The sequence below is a fragment of the Megascapheus bottae genome, chromosome 26 (genome assembly GCF_031878675.1).
Source record: "Megascapheus bottae isolate mThoBot1 chromosome 26, mThoBot2.hap1, whole genome shotgun sequence".
NCBI lineage: Eukaryota > Metazoa > Chordata > Mammalia > Rodentia > Geomyidae > Megascapheus > Megascapheus bottae.
The window spans coordinates 700,472-722,229 of NC_143534.1; the positions used below are offsets into that span (position 1 = coordinate 700,472).

Genomic DNA, 21,758 nt, shown 5'->3' on the forward strand with positions numbered 1-21,758 from the left:
CCCGGCGCGCGGACGCGGCGCGCGGACTGCGAGGCCCGGCGGGCTGTGCGCGCGCGCTTCCGGCCGGGGGCGGCTTCCGCCGGGGACCGGAAGCGGAGCGGCGCGGTGGCCATGGGAACGGGTGGGCGCTGCGGGCTGCGGCCCGGGAAGGGCGCGGAGGGGCCGGCGTCGGCGCCCAGCCGCTACCGCTGCATCGAGTGCAACCGGGAGGCCCGCGAGCTGTACCGGGACTACAGCCGCGGCGTGCTGAAGATCACCATCTGCGTGCGTGCGGGGATGCGGCGGCCGCGGGCAGCCGGGCGGGTGGGCGGCGGGGCGCGGGGGCTGCGGGCCGGGGCGGCGGGACGCGGGGGCTGCGGCCGGGGCGGCGGGACTGGGACGCGGGGGCCGCGGGCCGGGGCGGCGGGACTGGGACGCGGGGGCCGCGGGCCGGGGCGGCGGGACTGGGACGCGGGGGCTGCGGCCGGGGCGGCGGGACTGGGACGCGGGGGCTGCGGCCGGGGGCGGCGGGACGCGGGGGCCGGGGCGGCGGGACTGGGACGCGGGGGCCGCGGGCCGGGGCGGCGGGACTGGGACGCGGGGGCCGCGGGCCGGGGCGGCGGGACTGGGACGCGGGGGCCGCGGGCCGGGGCGGCCCGCTCCACCCGGGCGGCGGAGGCCTCGTCTCGGCCTGCGTCAGGAGAGCTGCGCGCAGCCAGCCCGCCGCGTCCTGGGTAGACTCGGTGGCGCGAGCCGCGCCGCCCCCGCGAAGTGACACCGCGGAGGACCCCGCCTCGGCGGCGAGTCCAGCGGGTCACTGCCCTGGAATGCACTTGGTTTTCCAGGCTCTGTTGTTGCTAGAAGGTCACCTTGATGTGTTTTTATACCCGGGGCTGCTTCTGTTGCCACGGGATCCTGTCAAGGGTTGAAAAACGTGTCTTGAGTTGCAGCGATTTTCATACAGGAGTGGTAGCTTTGACTTAGCCTGCTGACTAATGATACTGGTTTTTATGTCCGTATTGGAAGGATAGGGCCCGATGACATCATCTGTGCGGAGCCCGCTTACCTGCCTGCTCTGGGGGCCAGAGAGCCCGGTTTTGTGACTCGGAACCAGGCTACACAGCCAGTGACCACTCAGCACTGCACTGTCCAGAAAGCACCACCTCCCCTACCCCCCTCGGAGGAAAGCCCAGACGTCCCCTGGTGTCGCTGCCTTAGGATCGGTGGTGATGCACCCCATTCAGGAGTGCCCACCTGTAGCCCTCAGAAGCTTGGCAGGCAAGGAGCTGGGCTTAATGCCCTCCTCCAAATCATTTTTCAGAAAGCAGTGGTGAGGTCATCTAGCCAGCAGGCAACAGCTTACTGGTGAAGGAGCATGCTAGGCTTGTTTCAAACACTCAGCCCCCATAGGACCCTCTGGGTACTTTCTAACCTAACAATCAAGCTCTAAGTGAAATACTCTTCTAGCATCTTGGAGGTGAATGTAAAATGCTACTTTTCCAGCTAGACACTTAATCACTTGTAAAAACATTTCTTCCGCACACCAACATTTTTGTATCTACAGGGAAATTTTTGTTATACAAGTGTAAAATAGATACTTTCTAGTCCTTTCAGTTTTAAAAGTATATTTGTCCTAATATTATTCTGTATTATTCCAGAAATCTTGCCAGAAGCCAGTAGACAAATATATCGAGTATGATCCTGTTATCATCTTGATTAATGCCATTTTATGCAAAGCCCAGGCCTACAGGCATATTCTTTTCAATACTGAAATCAATGTAAGTGAGTTTTCTGTGTTCTGAAAGAATAATAACAAGAACTTGTGAGTGGAGGGTCCTTCAGCCTGGCTGGGAGCCTGTGGAGAGGACAGAGGTGCAGTGAATGCTGGAGGTGTGGGCAGGCCAGGAAGCTGCTTGTGGCGGTTTCCATAGCCTTTTAGAGGGCTACCTGTTGAAACCTATTCTGTACTATGTGTCTTTGTGGGAGAGAATTGTACCTACAAGAAGTAAGCAGTCCTTGAGAGAGAGACACTTAAAAACATAGCTTATTGCCCTGCATATACTGTAGTATCTGACGTGTAGAGGAACCAGCATGCCGCTGAGGCGCTCAGGACAGGACAGACGGGAGCCTCAGGCCCCGTGGGCTCCACATACCCCTGCACACTTCACACTGGCAGCAAATCTTAATTTGTAGGAGAAATCTATGAGAGGTGAAGGTAATTCTTGCTGCTTAGCATTGTCTGTTTTGCCCAAACTTCATACTTTTGGAAACCTGCAGCTCATTTCCACCTCTTAATTATTTCCTTTCAACGTATTGGTTTATATTCTTTCTGCTGGTGGCATTTTTAAATCAATGATCAGTCCAATAGATTTTTTATGTGGTATCTTGGGAACTTCAAGAATTGCCTCAAAATGTACCTGTCTAGGTTTTACTACCAAAAATCTGATTCAGACCTCATATGGTTTTGAGGAGTATTGTTTAGTTACAACTACTGACTGAGCTGGGTGCCAGTGGCTCACACCTACAATCCTAACTCCTCAGGAGGCTGAGGTCTGAGGATCAAGGTTCAGAGCCAGCCCCAGCACAAAGGTCCCCACAAGACTCTTCTTTCCAACGAACCACTCAAAAACTAGAAGTGGAGCTGTGGCTCAAAGTGGCAGAACACTAGCCTACAGCAAAAGAGCTCAGGGACAGCCCAGGTCCTGAGTTGAAGCCCCACAACTGATGAAATCAGTAGTTTCTTCTTCTTCTTTTTTTTAAGAGCTGGGCACTGGTGGCTTAGGTGTATAATCCTAGCGACTCCAGAGGCTGAGATCCAAGGATCACGGGTTAAAGGCAGGAAAGTCCATGAGATTCTCATATCCAGTTAACTACCAAAAAAGCCAGAAGTGAAGCTTTTGGCTTAAGTGGTAGAGTGCTAGTCTTGAGCAGAAAAGCTCAGGAAGAGTGCCCAAGCCTTGAGTTCAAGCCCCAGGACTGGCGCGTGCACTACACACACACACACTCACACACACACACACACACACACACTGTTGACGGAGGGAGTGAGTGCAGTTGGGCACTCCGCTGAAGTTGAAATTGCCTACATGGACCGTTCAAAACTACACGTGCCACTACTCGGCATTTACCCAACCGTCCAGAAACAAGGGCATACTAAATCCACTAGCACAATGATGTTCATTGCAGCACTATTTACATAGCAAAGATATGGAACCAACCCAGATGTCCCTCAGTTGATGAGTGGATCAACAAGTTGTGGTATTTGTACACAATGGAATTCTATGCTGCTGTCAGAAAGAATGACATTGCCCCATTTGTAAGGAAATGGAAAGACTTAGAAAAAAATCATATTAAGTGAAGTAAGCCAGACTCAAAGGAACTTAGGCTCAATGGTTTCCCTCATTCGTCATAATCAGTAGAAACCTTGGGCTCTACTAGCAGAGATCTGCAATAGAGCAAAACCTTGATACATAAAGCCATATAGTATGACGCTAAATGAAAGGACCTCTAAGATATAGAAACAAAAGCCATATAATGAGTGACTGTTGTCCTTAATATACTATGTTATCTCTCATCTCTTTTGCTGTCCCTTGGGTATCTCATATTGTTACAGTATCTCACTTTGTTACCTGATATATTGTATATATTTGTATTTGGTTATTTGAAGTTGGATAGGGAAGGGGGAGGAAGCAAGATGAGGGCGGGGGTGGGGGAGGGAAATGGGGACCAAGCCATGAGAAAGGGTGTCAGTGTATGTGAAGTAATGCACCTTCTATCTGGTGAATGTAATGTAACCTTTCTATTAATTACAATAAAAATTATATAAAAAGAACCTACCCGTGCTTCCGCTCTGCGCGTGGACACTGATGCCGCAGAGTGGTGCTCTTCTCGCCCTTCAGATCCATGGGAAGCTCTGCGTGTTCTGTCTGCTCTGCGAAGCCTACCTGAGGTGGTGGCAGCTGCAGGACTCGAGCCAGGACACCGCCCCCGATGACCTGATCCGCTACACCAGGGAGTGGGACTTCTACCGGATGTTTACCATCGCCTCTCTGGGTAACCGGTGCTTAGCTGCTGATGAAAACCAAGTCACGGTCTTCACACTGGCAGAGGAGCTAGTTATACAGCACTTACTGAGCCCCTGGTTACTTCATCTCACCACTTCCTTTTTTCTTTTTGATCTCTGAGCCTGGGTGCTGTCCCTGAGCTCTTCAGCTCAAGGCCGCCCTAGCCTTTGAGCCACAGCCCCACTTCTGTTTTTCTAGTGGTTAATTGGAGATAAGAGTCTCATGGACTTTTTTTTTAATACCCGGGCTGGCTTTGAACTGTGAACCTTCCATCTCAGCCTCCTGAGTAGCTAGGATTACAGGCATGAGCCTCTGCACCCAGCTTGCCTTCCTTTTATTGCCTAATATGTGGTATGGAAATAATTACCCCTAACAGAGTAGAAAGTTTCATAAAACATTGTGAAGCATAATATTGATAAAGGTCCTAATTTTTAAAGCCTGTAATCCTTGCTACTCAAGACACTAAGATAAGGGATCAAAGTTTTAACCCAGCTCACATAAGAATGTCCTGAGACTCTTATCTCCAAGTGAGCCACCAAAAAGCCAGAAGTGAAGGGTAGAGCACCAGCCTTGAGCAAGTCCAAGGACAATGCCCAGGCCCTGAGTTCAGCCCCGAGGACTGATATTAAAAAAAAAGTCATAAGTTTTAAATTCTAGATAAATGCTAGATACTGCCTAGTGTACTGGACTAATTACATTACACTACTCAACATAGGCAAGAGGAAATGCTTACTTATCTGACTGCTCACTGGGAAATTGGCTCAAAGCCAGAAAAGTCCAAGAGTCTCAAAAAAAAGCTGGACTAGGAGCCGGGAGTTTGGCCTAGTGGTAGAGTGCTTGCCTAGCATGCATGAAGACCCGGGTTTGATTCCTGGGTACCACATACATAGAAAAAGCCGGAAGTGGTGCTGAGGCTCAAGTGGTAGAGCTCTAGCCTTGAGAAAGTCCAAGGACAGTGCTCAGGCCCTGAGCTCAAGCCCAGGACTGGCAAAAAACAAAAACATTGTGACTAGGTCAAGAACTACATTCATTTCTGTGGCTGCTTTGTTACTAGCTTCCAACCTTCTCTGCTTCTGAATCTTTTGACTGAAGCCCAGCGTGGTAGCACACACATACGAGTGTCTTGGATACTCAGGGGGAGAGGCAGGGTGTGATCGTCCCCTTTGGGGAACAGTGACAAACTCAGATATTCCTCAAGTCATGACAGTAGCCTGGCCCCCAAACCAGGTGTGACTCTTTTTAAAATGGAAGGAAAGGAAAGTTGGATGTTGTTAAAGCATTTCTTACGAAATCCGTTGATCAGCTTGATGTTTGAATTGCTTCTATTCATCAGGGTGTAAGGCGTGAATGGAGACATCTACATTTTTATTTCTCATTTCCTCCTAGAACAAACTGCCTTTTTTATTGGCATTTTTGCTTTCCTGTGGCTAGAGCGACCCAAGACAGCCAAGAAAGCACCCAGCTTCTTTCTGCTGCTGAAAGCGCTGCTGCTGTCGAGCTACGGGAAGCTGCTGCTGATTCCCGCCGTCATCTGGGAGCACGACTACACGCCGCTGTGCCTCAGGCTCATCAAAGTGTTCGTCCTCACGTCCAACTTCCAGGCCGTCAGAGGCGAGTCGGGCTGTCGGGCTTCACGAGCTGGACCCTCAGGAACAACCATTGGCTTGTCCTGCTCTGTCAGGAAATGTGGCTTCCCTTTCCCTGGGCACGGTGGAAATGCTCTCCTAAAAGCACTGGTAGGGCTTGGGTGCAGCTCAAGAGGTAGAATACCAGAAGAGAAAAGGCCTTGCCATCGCAATGCAGCCTGGAGTGCTGCTGGTTTACTCTGTTTTAAGCTTTTGAGTGTTTCCATTTTCCCTTTGATCTGATGGCACCCTGCCTCTTGGTCTAAGCAGCCTGCCATGGGTGCCATGGGTGGCATGGTCAGGGCTCTGGTTCCCACAGACGGGTTGCAGATGGACACATGGGAGAAGGAAACATAAATTAGGACAAGGGCAGAATGCCCCAAAGCAGCTTCATAAAACGCTTTACTGCATGATTTCTTTGGTTTGTACTTGGATCTTGAGGTCAGGGACTTGTTAGGCAGGTTTCTCCCACTCAGCCTCTTTCTGGCGCGGTCTCACTTTATGCCCAGGCCAGCCTGGGTAAGGGTCCCTGCTTGGGCTTTCCCACAGCCGGAGCAGCAGGTACACATAGCCATGCCCTGCCACTGACGGAGATGAAGCCTTCGCAACTTCTTTGCCAGAGCTGGCTTTGAACGATGATCTCTGTCTCCCATTGAGCCACTACACTTGACTTATTAAAAAAAATTTTTTTTACTTTTTTTTTTTTTAAGTGCCTGTACTGGGGCTTGAACTCAGGGCCTGTGTGCTGTCCCTGAACTTCTCGGCACTCAGCCGCTCCCACTGGAGGCCCAGCCCATTTTCATGAGCATCTCGAGAACTTTCCTGCCTGGGCCGACACTGAATCTTGACGCTCAGCTCTCAGCTTCCTGAGTAGCTGGGGTGACAGGCGCCTGGCTGGTTCAGTTCTTCGTTGTGTGTGAACCACCTCTCTCTTCCAGTGACTCTGAACATCAACCGCAAGGTCTCCCTGCTGGCTGTGCTGAGTGGCTCCCTGCTGGAGAGTGCCATGGTCTACTTCTTCCAGAGGCTAGAGTGGGACGTCAGCAGTGACTGTGCCATCTACAAGTCTCAGGACTTCTGAGGTATGGGGCCCCTGTGTTGGGCACCGTAGACCTGCAGTGTCTGCTGGGCTCTTCTCCCCAGACTGGCATGCCTGGGTCCCAGAATCCGTGAGCTCCGTGTCATAGGGAAAAGTCCCTGCTACTGCTTCCGGTCTTACCCTCAGACACCTCCACCCAAGCCGTTCCTTCTGTGATGGGATCTCACACTCCAATCCACTGGTAGGGCCTGTCATCCTTCCCAGCCGCCCTTCTCCCTCCAACTTTTTCTCCCGCTTTTCACTACCTCTTACCTCAGCCCTTGACCCTGCTTTCCCCTGCTTCTGGCCTGCTCTGCCTCTCTCTTGGCCGTACCTGAGCCTGATAGCTGCAGAGTTCTAGCCCTTTCCTGCCCTCCGTCCCTCACCTTGCCAGCTGTGCCTTGCACAATCTGCTACTTGAGTCGCTTCCAGGGATCTGCCGGCATGGGGCTGCCAGGGGCCTCCCTTGCCTCAGAGTCCAGCAGCTGGCTGCCGGCGTTCCCGGAGCTCCTGCTCCACTGTTAGAACTGTTGTCTTCCATGTTGTCCTCGCCTCCTCTTGCCTCCTGTGGTGTCAGCTGCCTCTGAAGCTGTTCCTGACCGTGGGTTCCCCTCCTTGTGAGGAAGCAGGGTCCTGCGAGTAAGAGAACCCCAAAGGAGGAACGGGGCTTCACCCAGGACCATGTGGGAGGGGAGTGGCACCTGTGCTCTGACTCCTCCTCTATCACGTTAGCAGACCTGCTCTCAGCCTGCTCACCCGTCCTGCAGCCCTCCTGCCCCTTCACCCTCTTTATGATCGTCCACCGTGGTGCACACGCACGCCCATGTGTGCACACACATACATACCTGCCCCAGAGCTTTATTCCACACCAGACTGACTGAGCCTGCTTCACCCATTACCCCGTTACCTCACTGCTTTCCTCGTGGAAGATAAACGAGGCTGAGATTGCACAGGGGAGCTGCCTTTCATCCTCAACCTGAGCTCCTCCCAACCCAAATGCCTCTCCCAGTCACCTCTTCTCCTCTGCCAGGCGGCACTTTCTCCTCACACCCAAACCTCCAGCTCTCTCTGCACTATTACTAGACCCTGTCCCCTCCCAGGAACATGTCACACTGGTCCTGCCATCCACCTCTGCCTCCAAACTAGCATCCCTGACCACCAGCAGCCTCTTCTGGAGGCTCCCTCTCCTCCTCCCCTCCCCGGATGCCCCAGCACATCTCCCAGGGTGCACCTCCCCGCTCTGCTCAGGTGTTCATGCCTTCAGGGACACCTCGTGCCAGCTGGCACTGCAGCACGTTTCTGGAGGTCCTCTCTGGGTGGATTCCTCAGCCTGGCCAGAGCTGGTATTTTTCCTGGTTTCCAAAGGTGTCTGGCTGGCACCACCCCAGCAGTGTCCTACATCACATTGTTTGATGCTTTCTGTTTACGTGTTGGTCATTGACATGTCACCGTGCTTAGGTGCTCCCTTGTCTGCTGAGCCCCAAGCCCTACGCCCCGGGCATCGCTGCAGTGGTAGCCGATGGTGCCTCCCGACTTCCCCGTCACCACTGCGTTGGTCTTCACCAGCTGTACCAGGCCCCTGCTGTCTGAGAGGGAGCTGAGGTGGAGGCCACCACCGCCCGAAGACGAGCCCAGCCCCCCCTGCTGCCCCCCCCCCCCCGCCCCGTGCACCAGCACTTAGTGACTGTGTCCCCAGGGCAGTCCTTCAATCCTTTAAACCGAGTTTCTTAAATAGTTTGTGTTCTTACGACAGTGGAAACATTTTTCTCAATAAAGTCTTTCAGAAGAAACCTGAGATTTGGTGAATTATTTAACCCCGTAGCCAAGTCACTCTTTAACACTGGCTGACCAAATAAAAGCACTCACTTGTACACCCTGTGGGGTGAATTATATCTCAAAAAGCTGTGTGGTAACAACAGCCCCATCTCTTCGTGTGCATTTCTGTTGTTTGGTTTGTGCCAGTCCTAGAGCTCAAACTCAGGGTCTGGGTACTGTCCCTGGGCTTTTATGCCCAAAGCTAGTGCTCTGCCACTTGAGCCACGGTTCCACTTCTGGCTTTTGGGTTGTTTGTTAGTTAATTGGATCCTCGTGGACTTCAAACCATGATCCTCAGATCTCAGCCTCGAGTCGCTAGCACTCAGCTTGTTGTTTTTACGAGGTTTGCCACAATGCCTGGACTCATTCTACCTTGTCATCCCTAGTGACAAGGAGGGTCACAGCCGAGGCATGAATACAACCAAGAAAGAGGCCGGAGGCATGGCTGGGCTGTGGGGCCGCCTGCCACGGAATCCCCAGCCAGGCCCCTGCTTTGAAGCCAGCACTGACCTTCCACAGTTTTATCCGAAACCAGGGTCAGCCCACAAATGAGGATCGGACCCCCTGAGTGGTCCTTGGCAGAAAAAGGGTCTGTACCCCACTTGGGTTGGATCTACATTCAGGTTAAGAAAGCGGAAGATTCTGAATTAGCAAAGTAACACTGTAACAGCTGAGCACGTTTATCTTGTGTTGAATCTACAAAGAGAAGCTCCTGTCAGGCATGTTAATAAATACGTTAAGGCTTGCGGTGTGACTCGCTGCTTCACACCAGTCTCGGAGGCCATGAACCACACAGGAGTGACAAAAACACTGCTGCCCGTCCAGCCCTTCCCGCCTGAGGGAGACAGTGAGTAAACCGTGGGGAGGTTAGAGAAAGCAGCCGAAAGCTCTCGGCAGGTCCCCTCATAATGAATGATGCTGCTTCCAAGAAACAGACCTGAGCAAAAGGGTCTAAACACTCACTGAGCAGCACTGGGAGGGGCAGCGTGGAGCTTTTCAGACCTGACACTCGGGAAGCAGAAACCCTAACCAGAGCTTATGAATAAATAACCTGCCAACAGTCACTGGACAAATGCCTGCCGGGGTCTTCCACCAAGGCGGGGGCAGAGGGGCCTGCTCCAAGGGACCTGAGAGGAAACCGGCGGCCGCCCCCAAGCACACCCGTGGGCCAAAGGGGCAGTGCCACTTGGTGAGAGAAGCCGAGTCCGTGAGTGTGTCCAGGCCCTAGATGGACTCCAGACCCCAGTCACTGCTGGAGAAGGAGGTGCTGGGCAGTGTCAGGCTCCCGGGAGGGCCTGGGCGCCCACCTTCCTGAAGAGATCTCTGCACCAGGAACTCCTCCTCCTCATCGAAGAAGCCGTTCTCCAGCACAGAGGCACAGTCTGGGCTGGCGGCCGCCTGGCACGCTCCCTTGTACTCCTGAATCGACTCATACAGGCTGTAGAGTTGGCAGAGCAAGGACATGTCCAGCTGGCGCAGGCCAACCTAGAGGAAGGGCGGGAGAAGAGATGGTGTCAGCACGGCACCGCACTTGGGGCTGAGCACCCAGCCAGTCTGCAGGGTCAGCACGCTGCCGCCCTCCCCACAAACCTATGCCGTGCGCTAGGCAGGCACTGGGTTTCTGGGGTGGAGGACACTGGCCTGTGTCATGTCATGCCATGCCCTGCCCCTGTGTCTGGAAGGGTCAGAGCTGTGGGATTGAGCCCAGCCCATGGGGTCAGCTCTGTGATCTGGTCACCCGGGGGGGCCACTCTGTGAAGCGGGCACACCCACCCCCTGAAGCAACAGCCCTGCATATCAGGGAGCCCTGCTGGCTTCACTGGGGATGCAAGGCAGGAGCACGGTGGTCCTCGCTTCACGAACGTAGACAAGACCACCGGACGGCTGTCCTCTGGCAAGCCAGGCCGAAGCCAGCACACCACTGGACCTGCACAGTGGCAAAGATGGGCACGCTGCCTCCTGCCCGCCGGCCTGAGCAGGTGAGACGGAATGACCCGTCACAGCTCATTCAACATGCCTGCCTGAGTGCACGCGTGCCCACACTGACTCACCGACAGCCTGCCGGGCTGTGTTCCCATGTACGACATCCGCGTACACCCAGGTCAGACAGCTACGTGCACCATGTGGACACCACAGAGGGAGCTGGAGGCCCAGAAAGGGCACTCACCAGGGGTATGGCTAGGGTCCAACTGAGGTACCGTCATTGCTCAGCTATGCCCTGCCCCCCCCAACACACACACCGGTCTACTGGCTCTGGTGACAGCCCTGTCACAACACACACACACACACACACACACACACACACACACAGGTCTACTGGCTCTGATGACAGCCCTGTCACCACACACACACACACACACACACACACACACACAGGTCTACTGGCTCTGATGACAGCCCTGTCACCACACACACACACACACACAGGTCTACTGTCTCTGATGACAGCCCTGTCACCACACACACACACACACACACACACACACACACACACACACACACACTGGTCTACTGGCTCTGGTGACAACCCTGTCACCACACACACAATCTGAGGGGACGATGGAGATAGCACTGGGAAAGTGTCCTCGAGGAGAAAGCTGGACACACACAGACGCACTCTGCCATGTGCCTTTAGAATGCCTGAGAGACACCGTTTTGGGGAAGGCAGCTGGTGTTAAGTTGGTGCATGGTCCCTGGGCCAGCCGGACCCTTCTCAATGGCTCTGTGGTAGACCACACCCTAGGCCACCATGGAAGGTAGGAGTCTGAATCACCTCCTGCCGTCCAGCAGGGTGGGGCCGCTGCTTCACAAACGTGTGTGGTAAGCGCCTGGTACATGGGGTGCTGGCCTTTTCCCAAAGGCAGACCAGATTCAGTGGCTTCTAAAGCACACCTGGAGCAGGTGCAACAGGACCCCTGAGAGGCACGCGGGCCCCGTGCCTGTGTTAACTATACCACTCTTGTTTCCAGGGCACGGGTTCAAATCCAAGGCCAGGCACACACCAGGCAGGTACTCAACCACCAAGCTCCATCCAGCGCTCTGACTTTTAGACATCACCAGATGACCCTGATGGCTGGTCTCAGTGAAATCCAGCAACCTTAACACAGAGACCTTTCTGTCTCCTGAGGGACTTGCTCACCAAACTCCCACCCCAGCCCGGGGCTCGGGGTCACCAGGCCACATTGCTGCCCACCAGAGTTCAGACTCCAGCCATGCCACCACTCTGGGAGGCTGGGCCACAAGCTGAGACTCTGAAGAGCCATGGTGATGTGGTCACCATCGCCTCCCTACTGAGCCAGGGGCAGAACCCAGGGATCCAGGCGCCACCTACAACTGCTCCCCAGCCCCGTATCCCCCCCTCATCAGCACCGCCTGCTGGCAGGCCAGAGGGAAACCCCCCCCCCCGCAATACCACACGTGGTGTCTGGGGGCTGCAGCGGGACTGGGGCTAGATGCCCCAACCCAGGCTTTAGAACTGGCACGCGCATGCTCCGCAGATCCCGGATGCCAGCATGGAAACAGAGGCGCCAGTCTCCCAACCACCCACCCTGCAGGTGCCTGGAGGTAAGTGTCGGGCCACACCCCTGTGCCCTGTAAACCAGCTCTCCAAGCTGTGTGGCGAACACACCTGCATGCCAGCACCAGGGAGCTGAGGTCGGGGGATCATGAGTTCAAAGCCAGTGTGACCAGAGACCCTGTCTCAGATGGAAAGAATTAAATGAAAGAAAAACAACTGCCATCAGAGGACTCTGTCCACTCACTACCTGAGTCCCTCTTCCACTCCTGCTCCCATTTTCCAGGATTCTCCACAGAATCCGATCTGAACACACCATGACATGGACTCGCCGAGCCCAGCCATCTGACTCTTGTGCTGTGTAAGACAAGGATATAAACCTCACCAAAATCACCCCCCCCCCAACCCTGGCTTAAAGGAAAAACCATGGAAGAATGTCATGGGAGCTCTGAGCACTCTTCCACCAGCTGCTCTGATCCCCAGAGGGCTGGGACCCAGGCCTCCACTTCCCACCTCGGGAGCACATGGCCAAGACGGAAGGAGCACTGCCCAGACGCGAAGCCTCCCTCCCGCTCCCCTGGGTCAGCAGGACCTGGCTAGATGCCGGTGGCCTCGTCTCCCCCATCCCAGGCCACCAGACCTCAGTGGCACGGTGCCGTCGGCACCGGTGACTCACAGCTGCCTGTCATGGGGTGGGACGCTGGCCTAGAAACAAAAGTCTGCCCCACCTAGAGACAGCTCAGGTCTACACACACTCATTACACAGCCGAACACATGTCAAGAGCCTACACACACGTGCACACACAGGCTTGTGCCTGCTCCAGTTCCTCAGTGTCACCCCGTCCAGGCACCAGGTGACACTTCCTCTGACTTGGCAGAAATCCTCAGGGCTGGCCAGCCTGGCAGTGAAAGCCCTGACTTCCTGTCAGATGTGTCCACTCATATCTAGGGCAACTGAAGACCCAGGCAGCTGTCACCTCAGGCTCCCTGGGCACCGAGGCAGGAAGACAGGCCCTAGCCGGAGAAAGGGACTCTACCGGGAAAGTGGCAAGTGGGGAGGGGGAGCCGAGCACAGGAGCCACAGAAGGCTGGTGGGGCACAGGTGGTGCCAGGTGGGGTCTTAGTGACATGTCACACCCTGAGAGGGTACCGGGTTCGTAAGCCAGCCTTGTGTGCTCCCTGAGGTTTCCCTGTAGAAAGTGCCGCCATCAAACCACGAACTGGGCAGTTCTAGCTACAGGTATAACTACATGTAGAGCATCACAGCTGAAGGCCAGAGTGGGCACAAAACTCCATGAGGTTCCATCTCAAAAATAATCAGGGGCTGGGAGTTTGGCCTAGTGGTAGAGTGCTTGCCTAGCATACACAAAGGCCTGGGTTCCATTCCTTGGTACCACATACATAGAAAAAAAAAAAGCCAGAAGTGGTGCTGTGGCTCAAGTGATACTCTAGCCTTGAGAAAAAAACAAGGACAGTGCCCAGGCCCTGACCCCGAACCCAGGATTGGCAAAAAAAAAAAATTAATAATAATAATTTCAAAGCCCATCTGGAGGCAAGCAAGAAAGCCAAGGAAGCACTCAAGCCCTGAGATCAAATCCTGGAACCACCCAAAATTAACCACCCAACTTCTACCTAAGAGAAGCAAGAAGGCAGACCAGGCTTCGTCCTGTGGGCTCTTCACGGCGTGGACTGGACACAGCTGGGATTCACCGCCAGAAGCCAGCCTTCCCACACGAGACGAGACCCCAGTGCGAGGGACAAACCACAGGACATGGGGACCTGCTCCCGAGCTGCCCTCAGTCTCTCACACGGTCTTCCTCAACACACCGGACCCACACAACAGGCCCCCCTCTGCCACCACCACGGCTGTCCATTCGGTGTACAGAGACCCGCAACTACATCTGACAGACACAGCTCTCTTGACTTTGAACCTGAGGTCTAAAACTCAAGCTCCAAACCCTCACCACTCTCCACCTGGGGAGCCCATGGCACCCTGCCCATTCCCACGTCTCCCCGAGGACAAGGACGCTTTCCTCAGTGCTGTCCAGGGGACACCGGGCTCTCCCCAAAGCCCTGGCGGAACACTCAGGCTGTGGAAATCACAGCATTCTCAGCCTGCAAATGGCACCCTTCATTCTAGACTGGAACAGGGCGCGGAACACTCAGGCTGGCTTCCAAGGAGGTGGACAGCTGCTGAGGTCCTTCTCTTTCTGCTCAGGCTTCCTGCTTCCTTCCTGGCCATTCTTTCCTCTTCCTCCTGCCAAACCCCCCACCCCAGGCCCTCACCCCAGATGCTTCCTTTCACGTGGAAAACCTCACCACAGCCTCCAAGGTAGTAGCATTCCTGGGGAGGGGGCTTGGCTGGGGTTTGGGCCACTCCCCTCTGGGAGCACCTTTGAAGGATGCATTGGGAGGGCTCCTTTCAAACTCGTAGAAAAGTGCAAGGGAGACACAGCCTCCTTCTACAAGGCTTGGTGATTGGAGCAAGATTTCATAGGACATGTTTGCTGATTCGTCAATGCACTCAGAAAAGCATTAAAATATTCTTTAGAAATAAAAACCTTATTTTAAAATATTGTTTTGCCAGGCGCAGTAATCCTAGCTACTCAGGAGGCTGAGATCTGAGGATCGCAGTTCAAAGCCAGCCCAGGCACTAAATATCAGGAAACTCTTATCTCCAATCAATCACTAGAAAACAGGAAACAGTGCTGTGGCTCAAGGGGTAGGGCAGTAGCCTTGAGCTGAAGAGCTCAGGGGCAGCACCCAGGCCCAGAGTTCAAGACCCATGACCCACACAAAAAATAAAAAAGTAATAATATTGTTTCACTTAAGAAACAAAGCATAAAAGTTGAGATGATTCAGTAGCATGTTTAAGAGATGTAAAAAGCAATTTCTTCCCAAATGCAACAGAGCTGAAGTAAGCTGAGCACAGGAGGAAAAGGCCCCTCACAGCCAGGCACAAAGGAAGGACCTACGTCCCTCTGGGGCCCCAGTCCTCTTCCTGCTGGAATCCTCAGCTGAGGCCCAGGAAATGATGATGGAAACCGAGTGTGGTAGCTCACGCCTGTAACCCCAGCGTTCGGGAAGCTAAAGCAGGAGGACGTGTCTGAAGCCAGCCTGGGAGACTGAGCAGGACCCCGTCCAAGAAACAGACCCAAGGCACCAGTGACCAAGCTGCTCTTTACCAAAAGCTCCCACTCCACTAGAGCAAGTTCTGCAGTGGCCTGCCATGTGGACACACGCACACACAGGCAAGCTTTGTAACCCTAGCTTCTTGGCTTCTGAGATCTGAGGATGGCACTGGAAAGCCATGCCACCACCCGCCTCTGAGACTCTTATCTCCAGTCAACCACTAGGAAACCGGAAATGGCGCTGTGGCTCAAGTGGAAGAGTGTCCACCTAGAGCTGAAAAGCTCGGGGATAGAGCCCAGACCCAGAGTTCAAGCCCCACACACAACAAAAAATAAATAATGAGTAAGCATAGGCCAGATGGCTTGCAAATCCATTCCAGAGACCTGGGAAAGGCCCCCAAATCTAATCAAACCATCTGGCTGGTGTCCACAGGATTGCAGCTAAGCACGGGGACAGAGTGGGGGCTAAGGAGCCTGACTGTGCAGACAAGGCTCCAGCCAGCAGTCTGGAAACCAACAGCCAGCGCTGATGTCACATCGTGGCCCTCGTGACACCCCTGCCTGTATTCCAGAGGTGGGACCACCCCTGCCTGACGAGGTCTACCCTCCCGGGGGCAGAAAGGCCGGAGGCACCTGGTCTCCAGAGGACGTCATTTCCAGTAGTTGCCTTCGGCCACCAGGCTTCTGTAGACGCTGACAGTAAACCAGGCCTGCACCCAGCCCCACACTTCCCGGTCAGTCCCTCCTCTGGTCAGTCCCTCCTCTGGTCAGTCCCTCCACTGGTCAGTCCCTCCACTGGTCAGTCCCTCCTCTGGTCAGTCCCTCCTCTGGTCAGTCCCTCCTCTGGTTAGTCCCTCCTCTGGTCAGTCCCTCCTCTGGTCAGTCCCTCCACTAGGCTTGGCTTTTTGACGTGTATTTTCTGCTAGGTTAGGGCTGAGGGCACCACAATGTCACAGGGCCCATCTGCAACTTAAGTCTCCCTAGGAAGACTCCAATTCCTCTCTAAGAAACTAACTCCGGCTCTCAGGAAGTGCACTTCCTCTTGCTCTGCCACCCACACGGAAGAAACAGCACACACCACGTTATGAAACGGCTTTGGAGCCAAGCGAGGTGGCTCACGCCTGTGATCCTAGCTACTCAGGAGGCTGAGATCTGAGGATCAAGGTTCAAAGCCAGCCCCAGCACTAAAGGACCTGAGACTAGACTCTTATCTCCAATTAACCTCTAGAAAACTGGAAGTGGGGCTTGGCTCAAGGGTAGGGTGGTAGCCTTGAGCTGAAGAGCTCAGGGACAGTGCCCAGGCCCAGTTCAAGGCCCATGACCCACAAAAAGAAAAGAAAAGAAATGGCTTTGCAGTTGGGTACTAGACGCTCACAACCATAATCCTCCCTACTCCAGAGGCTGAGACCCGGCAGATTGAAGTTTAAAGCCAACCTAAGCAGAAATGGCTACCAGACCCCAACTCTAACTACCAAAATGCCAGAATGGAGGTGACATATTTTGGTAGAAATAAATAAAGGAAACAGGGTCTCAGATGTATGCAACCAGAAAGGAGGATTTTAATGCACTTTCCCCTGACTTTTATTTAGCTTTTACTTAAAACTAGCAATACAACTTCACACACCATCACACTGAGAGCCCTGGGCTTGCACTTTGTTTGACGTTGTTTCTTTTTGTCAGGGTCTTGCCATGTAGCCCTGGAGGAACTCAAATTTGAGAACCTCCTGCCTCTACCTCTGATGCTTAGATTACAGGCAAGCACCACCGCACTCCGCCCGGGCTTGCAATTTGAATGAGTTTTTTACAACCGAGATTACTTACATGGAAAAAGGAGTCAACGAATGATGATCTTTGAATCACACGTGTCGGTCAGATCTGACAGTCATACAGTGCCACATTCCACTCCCCTCCAGATCTGGGTCTAAAGGCTGCACCCCAGGCCCCACAGTGCAGCAATGAGGCCCAGAGATGCCGCAGCAACAGGAGCAAAGGAGACAGAAGACATCCCAGGAGGAAGAGCAGTGACGTCTCCCATCGCCTTGAGACTCGGGACGACAGGGAGCAGAGACGTGGGCATGTCCTGCCCTCCTTGGACCCCTCCACACCAGGGTTGCCGTCGGCCTTGGCTCTCAACCAGGACTTCACCCGACTGCCAAACTCACCAGTAGGCCCGGCCAAGAGAAAATAAACTCCACACTGCAATTCTCTCTTACTATTTAATAAAGTCCCAGTTGACCATTTAATGGTCCCTCCACGGGACCTGCGTGTCCCACACGTGTGTTGTGTGGGTTATACATGTTTACTGTGTTGCACGTGTGTATGGTGTGGCACACATTCACGGTGTGACACACACGTGTACTGTGTGCCACACGTGTACATTTACCTCACTAGAGATAAACACAGCCATCTGGGTCAACCCAATGAATGGCCCAGGTCCACATCAGAGGCCCTCAGGTTCTTCCTCCCGTCTGTCCATGTCCTGACTTAACTGTCTACTCCAGCCCGGAATGGCCTGACCACCCCAGAAAACATCCTCAACCAGGAGTCCCCATCAGAAGACAAGGGTCCACCCCAGATCAGCATGGTCTCTGCTTCCAAGGAGGGATGCAGGGGACACATACCTACACGATCCAGCCACTGCACCCAGGCTCCCACCATACCCTGGCTCTCGGCACCCCAGCTCTCAGAGCCAATGAAGGAAGTGAACGGTCATAAAAACAGAGCACGCTGCACGTTTAATGGTTCCTGGTGCCTCAGAGGGCAGGCCCAGAGGCCCTCTTCCAAGCGCAGAGGGTGTGTGCAGACCTCTATGCCAAGTGTCTCTGTGGATGAGCCAGGGAGAAAGAAGCAACTGCCACAGGAGCGTGGGTGGGAGGCCAGGCCCTGTCTGAGGGGTGGCCCTGGCCAGGAAAGAATCTGACTGGACAGGCCCAGGGCTGGCTCCTGCTCATGGAGCCTGTGCTCTGATGCAGCCCCGGAGAAGGGGGCAGTGCCGGAGGAGCCAAGGTGCAGAAATACCTGCACCAGGGCTCATCTGAGGTCTGCCAGTGAACAGGTGCTCTGCGAGCCAACGACAGACACCTGACATGTGTCTTTAACCAAAGGGGATGGAGAAAGGTTATGCCATTCATAAGACCCGTATATATTTGGTAAATGATACAAGTAGGTAAATTAATAAATCAAAGTGTTTAAAGTGAAATAAAAATGCTCTGCAACCCTTCAGCTCTTCTGACTGTGGGGCTGCGCTGGGAGGTAAGTGCAAACTCTTTCTTTGAGGAATACAGGTCCATCCTGTTGGTACGATACAGTCCTAACCTGACCACCATTACTGATCCAGGCTGGGCAAGCCACCTGAACCAGCATCCTTCCACTGGAACTAAGAAGTGTGGCCAAAGTGAGCCTGTATCTGTCTGGTGGGGCAGCTGCAGCAGGGAGGAAACACCAGCACGCAGGGGAAGAACTCACTGGCCTGCAGGCCTGCTGAGAACTCAGGACCACTCCCTCCCAGCACGCCCCACCCTTTCCTAAGTTCCTCCATTGGCAAAAAGCTAGTACTGATTGCATGTCTGCCACTCCTCGAGTCTTTGGCCACGAACACTGAGAACTGGTGTGGGGCAGAGCCTGGCACTGCTGTGTGGGTGTGGCCCTCCACCCACCCAGAGGGCACCACCAGCTCTTGAATAACCTGGCCTTTCCCATCAGCCCTCCACCGGCCCGCCCTTCACTCAGCCAGCAGCTGCAGTGAGTGTGACCCACACAGAACAATGAAGGTTTGCAGGACTCTGTTATTGCTTTTCAGAGCTTTCCCGATGGAATCTCTTGAGAGGTTGTGGGGACTCTCAGGGGCACAGAATTTCACAGATGCGGGGTTGCCAGAGAGGAAGTGCTGAAACTCGAAAGGAAGCCCTAACTGCATGGAGCAGGGCACGGAGCAGGGCACGGAGCAGGGCATGGTCAGGGTAGGACTGCGGCTCCGAGGGCTGTCAGCCTCTCCACCCTGCATCTCCTGTATCCCAGGCACCCTTACTGTCTGCCTTGAAGCAGCATTCCCCTTCCAGCTCCCAGCTCTTTGGTCGCCCTCTCTAAAGTGTGTAAGCCATGCTTGCACTGATGTGAGAACACACCACCACCCCACCGAGATGGCCCCTCCTGACAGTACACGATGGTGAGGACCCGTCATCAAGACTCAAAATGACACAAGCCACTGCCACACATGTGATTGGGAAAGGTTCACAGCAAGGACCCCCAAAGGCACACAAGAGTGGACAACACCATCCTGTGTGTGCCCATCGGTGTGCAAGACTTAATAGGCCCACACTCCCAATGACACGAGCTCGGTCCGTGGAGCCCTGGCACCAGCCGTGTCTGCCACATTTTGTCTATACAGGAGACATCCCAGGACACTAGAAACGGCCACCTCTGCGCGCGAAGACCGCGCCCGCGCTAGGGCTTGAACTCAGGGTCTGAGCTGCCCTGAGCCTCCTGCTCCAGCGCCGGGGCCACAGCTCCACTCCCACCTTCCCTCGGAGGGGTTTAAATGGGGCTGGCCCCCGGCTCCCACCCTCCTGCGCCGTCAGGATCACAACACAAGCCACTTGTGCCTCGATCATCTTTGATCACCTTTTTCTCATCACCTGCCCGGGCCCTAACATTTCGCTGTTCATTTCCGTGGCTTTTCAGCCACGGCTTCCACGTTACGGGACGCCGAGCCACGCGGGTCCCTCGTCTCCAGTAAATGAGCCCCGCGCGGGCGTTGTGCGGAGGATCCTGGGGTCCGCAAACCAGGGCTGCGCGCAGGGCTGCGGGGCCCAGGCCAGGGCCTCCCGCGGGAGGGCGGCGCTGGGCAGGGGCCGGGGGAGGCGGCCCGGGAGGCGCCGAGGGGAGGCTGGGGACGCTCCGGGCAATGGCCGCGCCCCCGGCCACCGCAGGGAGCCTCCGAGGACGAGGCCGCCGGCTCCGAAGCGCGCGGCGGGGGCCGGACGCAGGGGCTCCTCCCGGGACGGCCCTCGGGGAGCCCGGGCCGAGCAGCGCGGCCGGCGGGGCGCCGCCCTCCCGCGGCCGTGGACGGGACTCCGGTGCTCCGAGCCGCTCCGGAAGCGGCGGGGCCGGGGGGGGGGGCGCCGCCCCGTCGGGTCCCGCCCGAGCCCCCGGAGCGCAGCGCTTCGCCGCCGCCCCCCGCGCGGGAGCCCGTCGCGCCCCGCCTCGCCCCGCCCGCACCGGCTCCCGGCAGCCGCGACCCCGACGACTCACCATCTCCTTGCGCAGCAGCGCCAGCGCGGCGTCCAGGCTCGGGGGCCTGGCGCGCGGCCCCGCCGCCCGCGCCGCGCCGCCCGCGGCCCCGCGGCTCAGCTCGTCCTGGATGCGCGACTTCTGCGCGTAGAGCCGCTCCAGGCGCCGCCAGCCGCCCGCCGCGCCGCCCGCCGCCGCGTGCAGCAGCCCGCTCAGGCTCTTGGGCAGCGGCGGCAGCCCGTCCACCCGCAGCCCCCGGGCCGCGCCGGCCGCCCCGGCCTCGCTCATCGCGCGCCGCCGGGCCAGGCGCCCGCGGCGGCCCGGGTCCCCCGAGCCCCGCCGGCCCCGCCCACTTCCCGCGCGCGCGCCGCCCCGCCCCACCTCCGCCCGCTCCCGGAGGCCACGCCCCCCTCGAGAGCACCCCCCCAAAGCCACGCCTCCGACAGACCACGGCCCCGTGAGAGTCCCGGGCTCCCCGAGGCCACGCCCCCAGCTAGAGCACCTCCGAAGCCACGCCTCCGCCACACCACGCCCCCGAGAGAGTCCTGGGCTCCCCGAGGCCACGCCCCCCGCGAGAGCATCCCTCCCGAAGCCACGCCTCCGACAGACCACGGCCCCGTGAGAGTCCCGGGCTCCCCGAGGCCACGCCCCCGTCGAGAGCACCCCCCCCGAAGCCACGCCTCCGACAGACCACGGCCCCGTGAGAGTCCCGGGCTCCCCGAGGCCACGCCCCCGTCGAGAGCACCCCCCCGAAGCCACGCCTCCGACAGACCAAGGCCCCGAGAGAGTCCCGGGCTCCCCGAGGCCACGCCCCCCGCGAGAGCGCCTCCGAAGCCACGCCTCCGCCACACCACGGCCCCGAGAGAGTCCGGGGCTCCCCGAGGCCACGCCCCCCGAGAGAGCACCCCCCCCCAGGAGCCACGCCTCCGCCCGACCACGGCCCAGAGAGAGTCCCGGGCTCGGCGAGGCCACGCCCCCAGCTAGACCACCTCCGAAGCCACGCCTCCGCCCGACCACCCTCCGAGAGAGTCCCGGGCTCCCCGAGGCCACGCCCTCTAGACCCCGCCCTCCCCGGCCACGCCCGCGGGATGGCCTCTAGGCCCCGCGCGCCGAGCGGACCCCGCGGGGCCGAGGCCCAGCCCCGCCTTCCCGCCGGCCGTCCCGCCGGTTCCCGCCGGTTCCCGCCGGCCTGTCTCGGTCTCCCCAGCCCAGCGTCCTCGCTGGCCCCAGCCGGGCCCGCCGCTCCTCACCCGCGCAGGCTCCAGGGCGCTCCGCCGTGGACACCGCGGGGCCCCGGCGCCAGGTGCCAGGTGAGGCGGAGGA

General features: G+C 56.6%; 2 protein-coding genes across 3 annotated transcripts; one reads left to right on the forward strand and one right to left on the reverse strand.

The window, feature by feature from the left end:
* The first annotated feature begins 92 nt into the window (after positions 1–92).
* On the forward strand, positions 93–8,536 carry Arv1 (ARV1 fatty acid homeostasis modulator). 2 transcript variants are annotated; one of them, XM_090318724.1, is made up of 6 exons: positions 93–264; positions 1,638–1,757; positions 3,879–4,032; positions 5,430–5,654; positions 6,607–6,750; positions 8,205–8,536. In XM_090318724.1, the coding sequence occupies exons 1-5, from the start codon at positions 112–114 to the stop codon at positions 6,747–6,749; spliced, it is 795 nt and encodes a 264-aa protein (XP_090174850.1). In that variant the 5' UTR covers positions 93–111; the 3' UTR covers position 6,750; positions 8,205–8,536. The 2 variants fall into 2 exon arrangements, with proteins under 2 accessions (XP_090174850.1, XP_090174851.1); XM_090318725.1 differs by having other exon boundaries at positions 5,475–5,654.
* A 698-nt stretch (positions 8,537–9,234) lies between these two features.
* Fam89a (family with sequence similarity 89 member A) lies at positions 9,235–20,723 on the reverse strand. The gene is made up of 2 exons (XM_090319166.1): positions 20,457–20,723; positions 9,235–10,046 (listed from the first exon to the last, which is right to left on the reverse strand). The coding sequence occupies exons 1-2, from the start codon at positions 20,721–20,723 to the stop codon at positions 9,786–9,788; spliced, it is 528 nt and encodes a 175-aa protein (XP_090175292.1). The 3' UTR covers positions 9,235–9,785.
* Between the last annotated feature and the right edge of the window lie 1,035 nt (positions 20,724–21,758).

What these genes read in the sequence shown, in the direction of transcription:
- Arv1 (XM_090318724.1), top strand. Translation starts at nt 112, where the DNA reads ATGGGAACGGGTGGGCGCTGCGGGCTGCGGCCCGGGAAGGGCGCGGAG. An exon ending in TTTTCAATACTGAAATCAAT is followed by an intron (nt 1,758 to 3,878) that starts GTAAGTGAGTTT and finishes CTCGCCCTTCAG; the next exon opens with ATCCATGGGAAGCTCTGCGT. An exon ending in CAACTTCCAGGCCGTCAGAG is followed by an intron (nt 5,655 to 6,606) that starts GCGAGTCGGGCT and finishes TCTCTCTTCCAG; the next exon opens with TGACTCTGAACATCAACCGC.
- Fam89a (XM_090319166.1), bottom strand. Translation starts at nt 20,723, where the DNA reads ATGAGCGAGGCCGGGGCGGCCGGCGCGGCCCGGGGGCTGCGGGTGGAC. An exon ending in CGCTGCTGCGCAAGGAGATG is followed by an intron (nt 10,047 to 20,456) that starts GTGAGTCGTCGG and finishes CCCTTCCTCTAG; the next exon opens with GTTGGCCTGCGCCAGCTGGA.